Here is a 12,423-nt window from a genome sequence, read left to right on the forward strand (position 1 = left end):
CTTATCCCCAGATAGTGACACACAGGTGCTTCTTATCCCCAGAGATAGTGACACACAGGTGCTTCTTATCCCCAGAGATAGTGACACACAGGTGCTTCTTATCCCCAGAGATAGTGACACACAAGAGCTTCTTATCCCCAGATAGTGACACACAGGTGCTTCTTATCCCCAGAGATAGTGACACACAGGTGCTTCTTATCCCCAGAGATAGTGACACACAGGTGCTTCTTATCCCCAGAGATAGTGACACACAGGTGCTTCTTATCCCCAGAGATAGTGACACACAGGTGCTTCTTATCCCCAGAGATAGTGACACACAAGAGCTTCTTATCCCCAGATAGTGACACACAAGAGCTTCTTATCCCCAGATAGTGACACACAGGTGCTTCTTATCCCCAGAGATAGTGACACACAGGTGCTTCTTATCCCCAGAGATAGTGACACACAGGATCTTCTTATCCCCAGATAGTGACACACAGGAGCTTCTTATCCCCAGATAGTGACACACAGGAGCTTCTTATCCCCAGATAGTGACACACAGGAGCTTCTTATCCCCAGATAGATACTACATCCAGACATTCTCCAGTGACTTCCAGACAGAACCACATCCAACCAGACACTTTCCCTTTAATAAAAAGAGATTCTCCAGTGCGGCTCATGTTTGCAGAGCAGATTGTGTCCTAGTCTAATGACTGCATGCTTGGGATAACGTAATGAATACAGCTATTATAATCCATCATTTGCCTATATATATTTAGGACATACTATACTTTTGTTAGTTGCCCGCATTCTCCACCACTTATAAAAGAAAACTTTCAAAAGATCTGTCTTCACAGGTGATTCACCGTGTATGATTACATCATCTATTTTTTTTTTTTAATGGAACTGTATTCTAAAAAAATAAAATTTCAAAAATATTTTTTCTGGTCAGCAATGAAGACAGATGTTTGAAAGTTTTCCTTTACCGCATGGAACCTGCAAGTAGACGGATCAGCAGCACCGCTCATCTCCCTTTAAGGGATTACACTGATGATCAACCATAAGAATGAGCAATCAATACAAAATCTTAGAAAGGTGTGTGCAGAATTTGTAAGAAACACACACTAATGAAGGCTAGCCAAAAAAAAGTATGTATATAAAAAAAAAACGGTGCATAATGTGCAGCTAATCCAGGGATGACTAAGAAAAGGGATGCACAATTCTGATAATCATATTGCAATATAGTAAAAGTAACAAAAGCACCAAAGAGCAGCAAACTTCAGTAATAGGAGGAACCGGTGCATCGCTGGCAGACGCCCACAGAGTGTAAAACCCTTTAACACCTTCCCAACATGCGCCATATATATGGCGCAGTGCAAGATGCGTTCTAGCAGAGCGCCACTAATTCCTGTCACCGAGTTGCATCGCGTGGTGGCAGCATTAAGATGGCTGCTGTCTCAGACATTTGTGCTCTTCCCGTGGCCGTAGTACCCTGTTCAGTATTGCAGCTGATCAGAGTCCTTTTTTTTTTTAAAGCTAGTTAACAGTAGCAGGCGCCGCAGTTTAAGTTACGGAAGATTTTTTTTTTTTCAGAAGAAAAAAAAAAAAAAAAAAAAAAATCAGATAGTTACTTACCGGTAACAGGATGTCTCACAGGAAACGTACAGATAATACATACAGATATCTCTCCCTTGCATCAGTTGGTTTACAGAGCAAAAGAGGACCTCCAGGTTATTGCAAAAAATTAACATTTTAACCGTATTACTTTAAGCCTCACTCCGTGCCTATACATAAATCACACCAACAATGAAAGCGAGCTCACCACACATGACGGGAAGGAATATAAGCTGGGTTGCTTGAAAAAGGCCGGATGTGCGGCCGAAACGTTGCTATCGTACCATGGCTGGAATAAAGTTCTTTTCTACTGGATAACACCCGTTTGGGGCGCTGTTCTTCCAATCTATGGGAAGGAATATAAGGACGCAGTCATGGGCTCTGAAAAATCATGTTACCGGTAAGTAACTGTCTTTCTCCTGCCCCCATGACAGCACCAGAGAGAGAATTACAGAGAATTGTATCTTCGAGAGGAACCACCACCTGTAGAACCCTTCTCCCAAAGGTGAGATCAGAAGAAGAGTCAAAAGATCTGCTCTATTGATACCTCCGACCTTTCCGCCCAGGAGGTTGCTCTCATGGAATGAGCTCTCAAACCCTCTGGGGCGACATTCCCACTAGATGAGTAGGCCAATGAGATCGCATCTCTTATCCATCCATGCATCTTATCCATCCATCTTGCCAAGGATCCTTCCTACACCCGTGGGTGGACGCTAGGTACTGAACTAAACACCTTTTAATGTCCAATGAATGGAAATTCTTATATTTTTTGGGTTGGAGCTAAAGGAAGGAAGGACTACCTCTTGGGACCTATGGAACAGAGATGCTACCTTGGGCAAGTAAGCAGGGTCAGGTTTCAAAATAACTCATCTAAAATTTGAGTGAAGGAAGGACCGTGTGGGCTAATGTCAATGCCACTAAAAGGACCGTTTCGAGGGATAGAATCTTTAGCAAAGTGGAATTTAAGGGTTCAAGAGGGGGGGGGGGGACCCGTTAGAGCTGGTAAGACCAAATTTAAATCCTATCGTAGTATCTTCTGGCTGGTAATGGGCCTAGATCTTGCAGAGGCTCTAATGAATCTTGCTACCCAATGTTTGCCCACTACATCATGATTATACTGGGCTCCCAATGTGGCCTCCTGAACCTAGTAGCAAGGCCCTGCTCTAATCCCTTTTGTAAAAATTCCAGGATGGCTGTAACTGGAAACCCATCTTTCGAATTCCATGCTGCTAAGTGTAAATTCGCTGACTGCAGATGACATACCGATCCCTGGGAGAAAAGATCTAGAACTACCGGTCGTACCCAAGGGTTCGTGATGGTTCTCCTGGCTGAGGATGATGTCCAAGTTCCTTTTGGCCAGAAAGGGGCTATGAGAATTATTCTTGCCCTGCCTTCCCTGATTTTTCTTAGGACCGCTGGAATGGGGATGACTGGGGAAAAGGCATAGGCCAGGTTCTGATTCCACAGAATCATGAAGGCATCAAGAGTCCAAGGGTTCCCCCTGGGATCTATAGGGCAAAAGGAGTCTACCTTTCTGTTGTCAATGTTGGCAAAGAGATCTACGACCAAGAGACCCCACATCTCTACAATTTGGTTGAAAATGTACTTTTTTATCACCCATTCACCCTGTTTCAACTGAGTGCGGCTCAAAAAGTCTGCCTTGTAGTTTTCTACCCCCCTCCATATGTGGAGTACAGTCAGAGAAAGGAAACAGCTTTCCACCATCCGCAAAATCTAGGCTGTTATGTCCATCAAGGGCCGTGACCTTGTTCCACCTTGATGGTTCAGATTGTCTACCACTACCTGGTTGTCTGAAAATACCCATACATGCCCTCTGAAGGGCATCTAACAATTCTATCAGGGTGTGACTGACTGCTAATAGTTCTTTCTGGTTCGAGGAGACAGGTTTCTGCTGACCCGTCTAGACTCCCTGAGTAACTCTTATCCCGATGAGCCTCCACTCCGTGGGGTTTGCATCTTTGGTGACTATTCAAGACACTGTGGTTACCCAAGGAACCCCTTTGATCAGATTGCCCATTTTTTCCCATGAACCCAGTGAACAAATAGTTTTTGAAGACAGAGTCATGTGTCCTTCTTAGTGACCTTTTAGGGGGGACTAAATTTTATGTATTTATTTTTAAGATGCCCCACTGAAGCTCCCTGGTGTGTATTTTGGACCACTGAACTGCTGGCAAACAGAAGAAGGTAACGGATCCCAACAGGGACATAGCCTTTTTCAAAGTTATGGACAGGTATTGTGATGCCCTCGATGCCTGACCCACAATCTTTTCCCTTTTTCCTCCGGAAGGCGACACTCTTGCTTCTAGGAGTCTAGTGTAAGCCCCAAGAACTCCTCTACCCTTTTTGGTTCTATTTTAGATTTTTTTTAATTTAAGACCCAACCTTGGTTTACTAAAGAGGTCATTACTCTCTCGAGATGCGCTCTGCAATGTTGGACAGAGTTCCCTATCACTAGGAAGTCGTCCAGATAAGGGACGATCTAGATGTCCTGTTCCCTCAGGTGCGCCATTGCTTCCGCCATCAGCTTGGTAAATACTCGGAGGGGCCACCACCAAGCCAAAGGGTAGGGACCTTGTATCAAAAAAGTTATTTCTCCCCTCCATGGAGACCACTACCCTGAGGAACTTCTGAGAGTCTTGCCCCAGGTCCAGGACTGTCATAAAGCAATCAGAAAAAAATATTTTGATGGCCGATTTTATTGACTTCATCTTGAAAGTCTGAGTCCTTATATACTTTTTTCAAGTTTATAATTGTCCGGAAGGATCCAACTGGTTTGTTCACCAGAAACAATGGAGAGTAGAATACTCTGTCCTTTCCCAAGGGGGGACCTCTTCATGGACAGCTTTGTCCGCTAGATCCAACACCGTGTTCCAAGGCCCATTGTTCCTCTGGAGAGGACCGTAGAGGAGTAACCACGAAGTTTGGGACTGAAATTGAGAGAAAGTCTATCCTTAGGCCTCACTTGATTAGCCTTAGTATCCAGGGACTGCTGGACATATTTTCCCAGGTCGGAATGGAAAAGAGGAAGAGGGTTAATCTGCCCCCCACCTAAGAAAGACAATCACTGGGAGGGCTTCCTATCTTCAGTGGAACCTTTAATGAGAAAACCTCTACATTTCTTTTTTCACCCTTTCCCCATCTATTTTGCTCTCTCGATGGCCTCCTCCTGGGAAAAACTGTTTACACAAGGAGAAACCTTACCCCTTAGATATCAGTCAACTCACCAAGCCATATCAGTTCTCATGCTTCGCACTGACGAGGGCCAACAGCCCGAAAAACACCGTGTCTACGAATTGAGATACCGATTTGGCTCTTATCCGAAGTCATATTGCAAGACTCAATAAAGGGTTGACTGAGTTTAGGATCGTTTCTTCCAGCAGGTGGCGCTATAGAGTTCAAGTCCTCTTTTTCTCTGAAGAGGCAATTTGCATATTAAATTTCCCAGAGGAGCATTGCACCGCGAATAAGCCTCCTTACCTTGACAAGCAAGAGCTGGTATGTCACTCCCTGCAAGGAGAAACCTTACCCCTTAGACCTCAGTCCAGAACCTCTCACCTAGCCAAATCAGTTCTCATGCTTCGCACTGACGAGGGCCAACAGCCCGGAACACCGTGTCTGCGAATTGAGATACTGATTTGGCTCTTATTCTAAGTCATATTGCAAAACTCGTTAAAGGGTTGATTTGTCACTTGTGGGATCGCTACTTCTAACAGGTGGCACTATAGCATTCAAGTACTCTTTTTCTAAGAAGAGCTAATTTTCATATTACTCAAAAAGGACTTTTGTTATCCCCCAGCTTTTTCAAGGATGTCATTTAGCGTTGCCCCAAAGAGAATATTACCTTCATAGGGGATAGAACATAATTTTGATTTCATTTATAGGTTTCCAGGCCGGCATTTAAGCCAGAGAGCTCTACCAGTCGAACTGAGTTGGCTGATGAATCAGTCAAGAAGGCTGTAGCCCCCCACTTTAAGGGAATGGACTCTAGTACCCATCTCTAGATACCCTACCTGGGAGCTGTTTTTCTAATTGGTCTAGCCATATCATTAAGGGACCTAGATGTGCAGGTTGCTGCTATAGCAGGTCTTATGCTGCCCCCTGATGCTTCTCATGCACCCTTAAGGAAGGAATCTCCCGTTTTGTCTAGCAGGTCTTTCAAAACTTCCATGTTCTCGAAGGGAAGTGCAAATTTTTTGGGAGCCTTCACGACCACAACATCTAATTTCGGGGCTTTACCCAGGATGTTGATGCCAAATTCTCAAACGGATATTTCCTTTTGAGGGACGTACAGAGGAGTTTTTTCGATCAGGTCTATTCCACTCCTTTTTAATTAGGGACTGTACATTTTCATTTAGGGGAAATGACCTATATTTCTTTTGTCCCAGTCCCACAAACATCACGTCCTGTACAGTCTTTTCTGGGCAAGGGTCCATCACTCCCATAGTGGTTCTCACTGCCTTGACCAGGCCCTCTATTTTTTCTAATGGGAAACAATGGCGCCCCACCATCTCTTCCTCTGAGGATGAAGAAGCGTCCAATGAACCCGAGTCTTTCTCCTCGGAACTATTGGTCTCAGATTCGGGACACCTGCTAGTCTTTTGCTTTTTTATACTACCACTTTGAAAGGGATTTAACAGTGCTTTTAACCTCCGTCCTGATTACTAATTTTAATTCGGAGGCGAAACTTGAGGTCTCCTCACATAGCACCTGCTCTATGCATGAAGGGCAGAATTTTTTTTCCCAGGTAACAGGTAAATCCTCATTACACATTTGGGCAGCTCCTGTGCTTGGTTTTAGCCAAGCTTTTTACTCCCTGAATAAATGAAAGATAAAGGGGGACCCCAATTACAAAGTGAACTTTAACTAAGATCACTCGCCAATCAGACGCAGCCACCAGCTTAGAAGGAGGAATAGGATCCGCTGATAGGCCTTTGGAGGCTGGAGACTTATCCACTGCACTGGAACTCCTGCACTGTTGGGTAGAATGGCTGCTGGAACGCCCACTCCGCATGGCTTGAAGAATCATGCTGTCGCAACTCCTTCCTCTGTCTTCTTGGCTGCTTGTGCTGTTCACTGTCCTGCGCCTCCATTCCTACAGGGGACCACCTATGCTGCAGGGAGGGTCTCACCACGCTCCCTTTTGAATGAAAGCAGCCCGGCATGTCCCCTGTGCCTCTTCCGGTTTCCATACCGGAAGTTCCTCCGGGTATGTGACCCGCAGGCCATGTCATGAGGGGGTGACTCCGGCGCATCCCACACATGCGCGGACTGGAACCTGAGATGGCAGCTTCAATACACCGCACCAGCCGTGGCAGGGGAATCCCCGCTGCCTTTAGCAGTCTGGCCAGCAGTCTGTAGAATGGACACCATCTCTTCAGTCTTTTCTTCAGGTACGCCATACTGAAGGTTCCCAGTCAAGGACAGGAAACCAACTGATGCAAGGGAGAGGTACCGCCTTTTTGATCTGTAGGTTTCCTGTCCTTGAAGGGCGGATCCCCTCTCTCCGTGGTGCTGTCATGGGGAAAGGAGAAATAGTACTTAGTACAGAGTAGCCTTTTAGGTAGCGAGACAGCATATTAGAGTAGCGGATGTCACAGTGTTAGTGCAGGTAATATTTTTCTTTTGCAAAAAAAAATAGAATTGTTTGCGTTGGGTAAATTTTTAGCTACTGCATTAGGGGAGCTTACGTTGCAGTTTTAGCAACGTTCATTTTTGTTTAGCAAAAAAAGAATAATTAGTGCAAAGTAACTTTATAGGTAGGGCATTATTGTAGTGAACATCACTTTTTTTTTTACATATGATTTTTTTTTTCTTCTATGTATTTCTTTTAAACTTTTCCTCTTTACTTTTTATAATAAATTGTACCTCTTAGGCTAGTTTCACACTAGTGTTTAGCCTGGCTGCGGAGGGATGCGGACTCTTCATTCAGCTCCGCCTACGGCTGCATGCGCACCCTATCTTTAACATTGGGTACGCAGGCCATGCCACTGTATACGGATGCCTCCGCATGCGCCGTTTTGATGGTGCGACGACCTGCGCCGATCGCAACGAGTTGCCATTTCGTGCAGAGTCCGCACCGTCGGGGGTGCAGGAATGAAGAGGCACGGCAGTGGGCAGAGCTTCACGGAGGAAGTCTGCATCCCTCCACAGTCAGGCTAAACGCCAGTGTGAAACTAGCTTTACACAAGCCCACACAACACATGTGTAAAAGCAGTGTTTTGAAGAATAAAAAAAATGGCCTATTCGTCACAACGCTATTCACCAGAGGAGGCAGACGTTTTCCTTGCCTCCGACATGGGATTCAGCCAGTGAGGAAGATCCCACATTACTTTATTCCTCCTCCTCCTCATTGAAATTGACTTTTTCTAATTCTTTTTCAGCAAAGAAATAATAAATCTTATAGTAGCCCAGACAAACATGTCTGCCCATCAATTTTTCACCTAAAATCTCACATTATCAGATTCCAGACAGACCCCTGTAAATGCAGCAGAAATGATGACATTTTGGGGCATTGTGTTGCATATGGGCATAGTCAGAGCTTTGGCAATAATGGAGAACTGATACACTCCAAAGCGTGCATTAGGGGCTCTCCAAACGCAACATGACGCCTGCAGACCATTCCATTAAAGTCTGCACTTGAAACTGTCACTCCTTCCCTTTCAAACCCTGCTGTGTGTTCAAATAGTAGTTTTCTACCACATGTGGGGTACCGGCATACTCCAGGGAAACGGCACAACAATTTTTGGGGCCATCTTCTCCTGTTACCCTTGTGAAAATTAAAAAAATTGGGGCTAAAGCACATTTTTTATAGAAAAAAAAATGTGATTTTTTTTTTCACAGTTCAACGTTATACATTTCTGTGCAGCACCTGAGGGTTCAAGGTGCTCAACACACATCTAGATAAACTCCTTGTGGGAAGGGGGGTGTGCGCAAACCATTTCATCAAGTGTGCACTTTAAACAGTTACTCCTTTCCTTCCGAGACTCCCTGTGTGCACAAACAGCGTTTTTTTCCCCATATGTGGGGTATCGGCATACTAAGGAGAAATATGACAACAAATTTTGGAGTCCATTTTCTCATGCTACCCTTGTGAAAATAAAAAATTAGGGCCTAAAAGATCATTTTTGTGAAAAAAGTGATTTTTTATTTTCACGGCTCCACATTATAAACTTCTGTGAAGCACCTGGGGCTTCAAGATGCTCAACACACACCTAGACAAGTTACCGGAGTCATGTCTTATCTAAAATTGGATTGTTTCAACTTTTTAGGAACATCAAGGGCTCAACAAACGTGACATGGTGTCAGCTCTCAATTCCGGACAATTTTGTGTTCAAAAAGTCAAACTGTTTCTTCCTTTCCAATCCCTGCCATGCACCCAAACAGTAGTTTTCCCCCACATATGAAGTATTGGCGCACTGAGGAGAAATTGCACAACAAATTGTTACCAGCAGTAATCAGAGCTGCCTCCAGTCCCGAGAAGCAGATAACCTGTCAAGAACACTGGCCAACAAAAATACATTGTAGGATTCACAGCTGCATGTTAGATTGATGCGAATGCTTCTCGTGTAATCGCCCAGTACGTACCATCATTCTTATTTGCATTATATAGGATTTTTTTCCTCTTTTTCTTGTTTTTCTTCGCACACCATAATTTCCCTGTAAAGGAAGAGACGAACATTAGAAATATGTTGAAAAACCATGAAGGTGCTGAGTTGCTGAATCTCGGCTGCTTTTTTCTCAGGATTTTACATGGACTTTGCCCCATGACAACTTCTACTTCTCGGGACATAAGAAATTTTACAGCATAGCTATATAATTATTAGCGTAATCCACACAATCCCCTGCAGGAGAGAAATGGCGGACTCTGAAAACAAGTCTCAATGATTTACGAGAAGGGAATAAGTAACAAAAGCCGACATAAAATAATAAGTCAGAGGCAAACATGTGAGTTCCTCCACACATCAATGGTTCAGGAACCAGCTTAGATTCAAGTCCGATTTCCCAAAAAATGCTGTTTCCCCTCCGATTACACCTTCCAGGACCTGACAATGTTTTCTTTTTTTTTCCCTTCCATAACTTTTTTTTCTATTTCTGCGATCACAGTTGGGGGCTCGTTGTTAGTGGCACCAGTTGTAGTTTTCAATGACACCATTCTATATACAGTGCTGGCAACATATGGACGTCTAGGGAACGCGTGTTGCTTTATATAAAAATAAACAATTCTGGAGTTTCAAACTTGTTTTCTTATTACTGGGCTAATATATTTTAATCAGAATTCTACGAACATGCTTAGAGCAACACGCTTATACCACATATGGTTTTTATTCTGTTTGGATATTGAAAAAAGGTTATATAACCTCTTCGCGACCTTGGTATTTTCAGTTTTTGTTTTTTGCTCCCCTTCTTCCCAGAGCCATGAGTTTTTATTTTTCCATACATATGGCCTTGTGAGGGCTTGTTTTTTGTGGGACAAGTTGTATTTTTTAAGGACACCGCTGAATTTACCATACAGGGTACTGGAAAACGGGAGAAAAATTCCAAGTGCTGTGAAATTGCAAATAAAAATAAAAATGCCACAATTTTGTTTTTTACAGTGCTCACTAAATACTAAAACTTGACCTGCCATTACGATTCCCCAAGGTCAGTACAAGTTTGCAGATACGAAACATGTCTAGGTTCTTTTTTTTAAAGTAGTTGGAAAAAAATCCAAAGTTAGTTAAAAAAAAAAAAAAAGGGCGCCATATTCCGAGACCTATAGAGTATCTATTATTCAGGATCTGGGGCTCGGTGAAGGCTTATTTTTTTGGACGCCGAGCTGACCCTTTTATTGACTTCACTTTGGGGTAGATACGATGTTTTGATCACCTGTTATTGCAATGTTGCGGTAGCCAAAAAAAAGTATTTCTGGAATTTTAATTTTCTCGTTACGTCGTTTACCGATCGGATTAATTTACTTTATACTTTGACAGATCAAGTGTTTCTGAACGCAGCGATACCAAAACATGCATTCATTTATTCTTTATATTGAACGTGGCAAAAGGGGGGTGATTTGAACTTTTACATTCTTTAAATATTTTTTAAAACTTTTTTCCACTTTTTACTTGCTTCAATAATCTCCTGTGCTACACATAGGGAATCATCCCTGCTCTGTGTAGTAGAAATCATCATCTGCGATGGATGTCTGCCAAGGGCCTGTGTTCACAGGATATTACCATGACAACCACAGGGGGTTTCCTGCAGATCCCAGCTTGTCATGCCAACCCCTCGGCACTCGCGATCAAGTGACAGTGGTGCAGATGGGCATGGTTAGTGACGCGTTTCCGCCACGATCATGATAAATGCCGCTGTTAAGAGACTGACAACAGCATTTAAAATGGGTGGATCTCGATTATACCCATGGCTGTTAGGGGCACATGTCAGCTGATCAGATCAGTCATGTGCAGGAAAAAATGTGGGTACAGCGCCAGAGCCCACACCAAAGAGGGGTACATGACATATGATGTACCTATATATCATCAAGGTTAAACCTTCATAAGGTTTTTTTTTTTTTAATCTGTTTAACTTTTACATATTTTTTTTAGTCTTGAACCAGTGATCATTTTATTGTGTGCATTGTATACTTTAATATTACAGTACACAGTGACTAAGTGTCACAGATGGACAACTGCATCTTTATGGTTACGCAGCAGCGACCAGAGCTGGCTCCAATCTCTGCCGTTATGGAGCAGATAACATGTCATAAAGATATCGAACTTGACAAATAAGGCCAAACAAAAACACTTTTGGGGTAGAGATGAGAGAAGGGAGAAACATCACCGGACTATGCTGCTGCAGGTGGTCCTGAACACCCCTTTTGATCTCAGGGTCCCAGAGATCATTAAGCCATTGTATAAGCTAGCACAGTAAGTATCATGGAATAAGTCTTGCAAGGGGTATTCCACAGGAAGAAGTAATCATCGATATACAGGGTAGGCGATAACGTCTACAGGCGGTGGGTGTTTATCCACTGGGATCCCCACCAACGATTCTCACAATTGGAGTGTACTCTGACTTCTCCAGCCGTTCTATAGGGAACAAATGGCGTTGCGTTTGCAAGTGTTCATAGGGTGGGATGAAAGTACCATAGCATAGTGGTGGTCCCACCGATCTAGAAGTTACCCCTGGAAGTCCATCTCAGATGTCTGAACACCTACCTGACTTTTCAGGCTCTTTATCTTCTTCTATAGTCTGCTTCATTGCCTCGCGTTGCTGCTGAAAACTTTTTCCTGTAGAGGATGCCGGAAAAAAAATAAGAAAATTCTGAATAAAAAGTAAAATAACAAATGTGTTTTCCGCTAACCAAGACACTAAAGATGGAGACAATACCTGGTACAAGTCCCGCAAGAGGCTGGTTATCTTCATCCCCATCTCGATACGCCTGCCACCAATTCGGGTCATCTTGGCTGATGATGTGGAGAATGTCCCCCTTCTGGAAGGAAAGGCCCAGCTCTCGACATGGGACATAGGGGTCGTCTGTAGGGTCATAGTCGAAGTGTGCCTTTACGTGGACCTGGGGATGAAAGTGAAAAAATAATTCCTGCAGATAACACAATTGCGACTGGAGACAGGTTATGAAATATCAATGTCTCCTCAAGGGGCTGAAATGTGAACGGGAAGGAAGAGAAGAAGTCCGTCTCACTAGGAGCTAAGAATATCAATGAGCTACGTCAGGGGGAAGAGTAATGGAGACGGTCACAGGAACAACCTGCGAAGAGTCCGTCACACAGCACGCCAGATGCTGCTGACTAACGGCTCAGGGTCACCAGTCTG

At 43.7% G+C, this 12,423-nt stretch overlaps 1 protein-coding gene across 2 annotated transcripts in view; it reads right to left on the minus strand.

Moving 5' to 3' along the window:
- PALS1 (protein associated with LIN7 1, MAGUK p55 family member) overlaps positions 1-12,423 on the minus strand; it is a 65,512-nt gene that overhangs the window by 13,147 nt on the left and 39,942 nt on the right. For both annotated transcript variants that reach the window (XM_069726691.1, XM_069726696.1), the window contains exons 8-10: positions 11,980-12,163; positions 11,808-11,879; positions 9,199-9,270 (exon numbers count right to left, since the gene is read on the minus strand). In XM_069726691.1, the coding sequence (XP_069582792.1) occupies positions 9,199-9,270; positions 11,808-11,879; positions 11,980-12,163 (328 nt within the window). The remainder of the gene's footprint in view (positions 1-9,198; positions 9,271-11,807; positions 11,880-11,979; positions 12,164-12,423) is intronic.

Source organism: Ranitomeya imitator, chromosome 1, assembly GCF_032444005.1.
Source record: "Ranitomeya imitator isolate aRanImi1 chromosome 1, aRanImi1.pri, whole genome shotgun sequence".
In the NCBI taxonomy this organism is placed as follows: Eukaryota; Metazoa; Chordata; class Amphibia; order Anura; family Dendrobatidae; genus Ranitomeya; species Ranitomeya imitator.